This window comes from Stigmatopora argus, chromosome 12, assembly GCF_051989625.1.
Source record: "Stigmatopora argus isolate UIUO_Sarg chromosome 12, RoL_Sarg_1.0, whole genome shotgun sequence".
In the NCBI taxonomy this organism is placed as follows: Eukaryota; Metazoa; Chordata; class Actinopteri; order Syngnathiformes; family Syngnathidae; genus Stigmatopora; species Stigmatopora argus.
The window spans coordinates 11,847,969-11,854,059 of NC_135398.1; the positions used below are offsets into that span (position 1 = coordinate 11,847,969).

Sequence of the window (6,091 nt, forward strand, 5' to 3'; positions counted from 1 at the left end):
AAGTCACATAAAAAAACACTAGTCCCACTAAAAAAATGAATTATGCCACATTGACCGTAGACATGGTAGGACAAATTATTTAGACATTTTCTGACCAACCATTGTGGAAAGTGCAGTCTTTAAAACACTTCAATATATAGTATTTTAAAAAAGACTTATCATAACCTGTCTTGTTCAGTGACTGACCAAAAGTATGTCAGAATTAGGGTTACTGTATAAACATCGAGTCGGTATTTGCTAGAAAAAGGAAGAACTTAAAATCCAGTCGCTAGAAGACTTGGTTGTCTGCCAGTCATCGCACAGCAGAAGAGAATCGATTTTGAATGGACAATGTTATGTGGAAGATTTTTAGAAGCCTTAAACAAATTCACATAAGTTTACAAAGAGGACTGGAATAGACATGAATCTCTAAGATTGATCTAAAAAAATGCTCGAAATCTGGAATTTACTTTTTACGTCTTTTTCAGGCTCAATTTTACTTCTTGATATTTACTAGCCTTTAATTGTCAGAGAATGGGGTGGTAATCATAATATCTTGTAAATGTGTGTATCAAAGCAGAAAAAAGGCTCTCCAAATGAGAAGTGTTATTTACTCACTCTTGCTAAATTTGTGCATCTCAATTATGTAAGAAAAATCACAAAATGAAAAAATATGACAGCATATTTTTCAGTCATGTCTTATTTATGGCTTTCTCCTGTTATGTTCGTTTTTCCCTTCTGGCCGAGAGGCTGTTTTGCATTTTTCTTTTCTTTTTTGAGTTCCCAGCATAATTGACACTTCACATTTAGACATCATCGTCTATTCCTGTCATATCATCTTCTAAGAAGAGGAATGGTAGATCGTTTCGAACGATAGCACATTGGGTCATGTTGCAGAGTCCAGTCATCACGCAACAAGTCAACCCACTGCGGGAAATCCGCATGTCGCTGGCAGGGGACCATAGACCGGTCGTTAGGTCGTAGTACTCCACATGGCTGGTGGTGGAGACGCCATTGTAGCCGCCGGCGACAATAAGACAATCCTCCACTACTTCGATGCCAAAGTTGCTTCGGGGGCACTGCATAGGAGGCAACTCAATCCAGTTGTTAGTCCGCGGGTTGTAGGCCTCTGCGGTGGTTAGACGGACTTCACCATCATAACCTCCAACCTTGAGTGAAAAGACAGGTAAAACCAAACTAGAATCCGAACTTCAAATTTGTTCATGATTATGTTATGTTGTTATTTTAGTCAGTTAAAAAGATATTCATTCTGCCCCCCTCCCTGTGAAAATGTTCCAAATTAGCCCTTTAGTTACCATCCAGAAACACAAATGAAAGCTTAAGATGAAAATAAAGTAAAAAATGGGTGTCTGTGAACCAATAGAATATTTTTACCATATTTAAACATGCTTAATACTATATCGCAGATCAAGTTAAACATTTAATTTAGTGTTTAATATTATTTTACACTGTGCTGTGTTGAATTTTCAGTAACAAATGAATACATGCGTATTAACCAATACATATTTTTGTCATTCTAAGCATTAAGAATTTTTAAATGAAACTAAACAATAACAAACAATTTGTCTCAAAATGCAGTTTTACAGACAGACATTTGCATTCAGTGTCAAAAATTTGGACATGTTGGTCCCTTTCTCTTATACTGTACTTACTGCATAAATGTGATCAGCAAAGCCAATCACTCCGACGCCACTGCGACGGCTGCTCATCGGAGCCATCACTGTCCACTCATTGGTGTCTGGGCTGTAATATTCCGCTGTTTGCAAAGGCTCGTTCCCATTAAAACCACCGCAAATGTAAATCTAGGGTCACATGGGTTGACGGTTGATAAACTCAAGTAGGCCAGAACAACAGACTTTCAAATTCAGATTCAACGTACCTTATCATTGAGTGTGGTGCAGCTGGCATCACTCCTCTGTTCATGCATACTGTTTACAAGAGTCCATTGGTTGGTCTCTGGCCTGTAGTACTCTGCTGTCTTTAGTCTTACATGTCCGTCATAGCCCCCCAATGCAAAGATGCAGCCATTTAGCACTGTGACGCTCACGTAGCATCGTCGGGAGTGCATTGGTGCAACTTCCTGACAGGTCCGTGTTTTTAAGTCAAAGCGGCTCACTGTGTTATAGTGTTCAGTGCCATCAAAACCCCCCAGACAGTAAATGGCGTCATTGAGAAAGGCGGCCCCACAGTACGCTCGAGGTTGGTCCATGTTCTCAAACAAGTAGTCCCAACAATTGGCGTGGACGTCATATGCCTCGATGCACTCGGTGGCACTGGGGCCGCTCCAACCGCCAATGGCCAGCAGGATGGCGGAAGGCAAGCGAGGGCGTGCTACCAGGTTGCAGTACGCAGACACTGAGTTTACAGCCATGTGGTTGATCACCCGTGACGCGAATGTAACCATTTCCAGGCATTCGCGACTGTTCTGTACCAGCTGGTTGGTCAGGACATTGATAGTAATGTACTCCTGACTGGTCAGTGCCAGACGGATCTAGCAAGAATATTTTGATCATCACAAAAGGCTCATTGTCAAGTTTCAGAAATCTAAGCATTAAAGGAAGATACATAGAGTATAGCAAGCAGTGTGATGGGTTGTTTGGCAAAGTTTTATGAAAGGCTTGTCAAAAAGGAGATCATACTGCTATGTTTTTAATGGATGGGGATCAACTGTTGTCCGTTGTGTTCTGCTCAGATGTTTAACCATGTTGTTGATTGGGTGTTCATTGGAGTTGAAAAGGAAGATCAGTTGTTATGCTGGGGTCTTGAAAGAGGATCTCATGTATGGCATAAAGAAATTGTTGTGGTTTTGAATCTCGACCAATGCTGAGTCTGTTATTTCAGAAAATTGCATGTTTTTTGACAAGAGTATGTAGACTCTGGAATAATTTCTTTGAGGGGGATTGTTTGGCATGGTCAGGGGTTGGTCAAGTTGTCAAAAGGACATCAATTGTTTGGAGGTTTACGGGGTAGTTGTTCTACTGGTTTGCCAAGCTCTAAGGAGGTGAGGTTGCTCAATTATGACCATGAAACCCAGCGCAATGTGTGTCGGAACAATTGTCCTGTGATTTTGTCAACAGAGGATACCAATTGTCGGCCACAATGTGGTCAATTGGTATTTTTTTTCTTGACAGGTTGTTTACAACAGGATTCATTGTTGAGCATGAAGTTTGATACAAGGTGTTGTTAGGTAAGATACATAAATTATGACCATCTTCAGTATTTCAGGGCTCTTGCCTCTCACCTAATTCAAACCCTGATGAATGTAATTGTTTTTTCTTTCTGTGATCATTGTAACTGCAACTTACCTTGGCAAGAAGGATTGGCATGTTTTTGCCTCGCTCCCAGGGCTCCTGTGCAATCCAGTGCAGGATGGCCTCGTAAACAATGTTCTCCTTTTTCACAATCAAGTCATCTCTGTCGAGCATTTCCCCAAAGTCCTGCATGGAGAGTTGCCGCAACTCATCCGAGGTGGCAACCTCCTCAAAGTGATATAAAATATACTGGTAGGCATTGTATTGCAGCTGAGGGGTATGGCAGTTCCTTGTGAATTGCCAGATGCCAATGCAGTTCTCTGGACAGAGCTGCTCAGTTAAAAACCCACAGCAGATTTCAACGACGCCCGACACATTAAACTTATCAGCAGCTATCAACAAGTCCCTGACATTGTCCTCTGTCACCAATACAGAGCCAGTGTAAGCAAAATCAATGAAGAGCTGCATCAAGTGAGCCGAAATACCTTGTATGGCATAGACCTTCTGGTCTGGGGTGGACCAACGTAAAAAGAGGGCTCTAAACATCAAGGAGAGAGAGAGATGATTTCAACATTGTTGCTGTGCAAAAATGACATTTCAGGTTTAACTAATACCTAACATGCACATTTTCAATTTTGGGGGGGGACGAGAGATCCTTTACAGGGGTGATATTTTTCCAACCACTCCAGTTGTACCTACGTGTACCCCTCCAATAAAGATTTAAAATCTTGAGTATAGCATATATAGTCAAAAATTGATGCGTGTTTTTGTCGTGACATGAAAAAAGTTTTTTTTTCCAAGGTGAAATGTTGAAATATTAAATTTAAGGTCCAATTAAAAGCAACTACTATATAAACAAAATTACGACTACATTTTAAACATTTGTATTACTTCTGCAAAATAGCTTGTGTTCTCTAAATTACTCTATTCGTGTGATCTCACAATCACCCCTAGAGATTTAGTTTTGCTAAAGCTAAATTAGGAGTGATTATTGTAATGTATTCCCAGACATAAGTTTGAGAATCACTTCTGCCATGGAACATAGACAAATGTGGGGTTTTAAGTCTACCATTCTTCACTCAAACCAGAATTCTTACTTGTTTGGTAATCCACTCACCCAAAATAAGGGCTGCTGTTGCACATGATGATCTTATGGATGTGAAACTCCACATGGTCAACATTGATAATTGCGTCGCTGAGTCCTCGGGTCTGTCTTAGCTCGTCGTACACACATTCTGCAAACTTGCCTTCAAGTCTACCATCCACACAATTCATTTTGAATTTTGAACATTTCGTAACACTTTGGAGCCCTGCTGAGTCGCAGCGGAATTGAAAAGCAGCAATTGCCTCTATGGGGGTGGCGGAATTGATTTGTGCCATTACATCACAATGATGTCCTGTGTCAAAAGCTACCTGACGCATCATCTACATCATCAAAGCGTCGCCACTTTAGACTGAAGAAAAACATCACTTGTCCACAATCCTTCCTTACAGAAACCACACACAAACCAATTGCAACACATTTAAGCAAAAGAACTCCATACATTTTCTATTCATACAGTATCTCAGAAATACCACGTGTGATGATTTTTCTTCAGATTTTCCCTTCAAAGTAACACATTTGTACTCCCTATTAAAACCATGAATATGGAGGTCTAAATTGTGACTCAGGGGCGTCTTATACAAGAGAAATTGCAAAATCCAACGATTATAAGGCAATTTTAAGGGTACAGCTTATACGTGGTTGCGGCTAATATGCGAGACAATATGGTACATCCTGGTCACAAGTGTGGAACAATATGAGTCAAATGTTGTCATGTGAAGTTAGACATTTGTTGAAGGAAAGATGGTTGCACATTCTTATGAGATGAAAATAAGTTATGGTATACGTAAAAGAACAACATTTTTCTCATTCCAATTGAATTGCTGTCTCTGGAGCTGATGAAGCTACCACTTCGGTTTTGTTTTTTGAGGGTCTGTTGGTATCCCTCGCACCAAGTGTTGTACTATTACCAACACTAATAGAAGGAGCCTCGATGGGGAAACAAAATGCTGCTGTTGTTTATCAGAGAGTACTAAGAAATAAAGTACTTATACCGTACAGCATGTATTTTTAGAGAATCTGTTTATCTACCTGCCGGAAAAAAAAACTGGTAGTAAACAGACAGAATAAATGTGAACATTTTGGTGGTGTATTTCAGTGAATTTTTAATACACACTTATTTTGCTGTATACATAGTGCTGTCAGATGTTAGTCCTAGTTGGTCTGATAGGAGAGATGAAAGGATAAAGTGAGGCATTTGGTGACAATTTTTGAGAGGTCATGAAAGCTCTAAGTGAACAGCTTTCGTTGATGATGTATTTTGAGCGCATTGAAGAAATTTCTGCCGTTACTGCTAAGCCTTATTAGATGATGAATTGAGGAAAATGAACAAAATTGTTGAATCCATGTGGTCGCGGGGCTTCGGGAAGGGTGGCTGGCGTCGACGAGAGCGTCGACGAGAGTGTCGGCGCGAGCGTGGGTGGCTTCCCGCTGGGTCCATTACGGTCGGATCGTTCTGTTACGATTGCGCCGTGTCGTCGTGGTGCGATCGGGAATGGATTAGGACCCAGGCGCGGGGATTGTCTGCAGCTGCTCTGACCTGACGGCAAGGCAGGAGTGACAAATGAGCCACTCCTGAAAAAATAATCTTTGTCAAAGTTTACAATCTGTGAGAGAGTGCTTGTTACATTGTGTTAGACGTACAGTTTTAGCACCTACCCATAATTCCTTAACTCAGTCTGATCCCGTCTAACAACTTGTGCGTGTTCAGCATCAAAGGAAGAGACCAGGGTTTGCG

General features: G+C 40.9%; 1 protein-coding gene across 1 annotated transcript; it reads right to left on the reverse strand.

Annotated features, from left to right (window-relative positions):
- Nucleotides 1–607: 607 nt before the first annotated feature.
- LOC144085982 (kelch-like protein 10) lies at nucleotides 608–4,539 on the reverse strand. Its single transcript, XM_077615692.1, has 5 exons — nucleotides 4,369–4,539; nucleotides 3,306–3,789; nucleotides 1,880–2,491; nucleotides 1,653–1,802; nucleotides 608–1,148 (listed from the first exon to the last, which is right to left on the reverse strand). The coding sequence occupies exons 1-5, from the start codon at nucleotides 4,524–4,526 to the stop codon at nucleotides 786–788; spliced, it is 1,767 nt and encodes a 588-aa protein (XP_077471818.1). The 5' UTR covers nucleotides 4,527–4,539; the 3' UTR covers nucleotides 608–785.
- Between the last annotated feature and the right edge of the window lie 1,552 nt (nucleotides 4,540–6,091).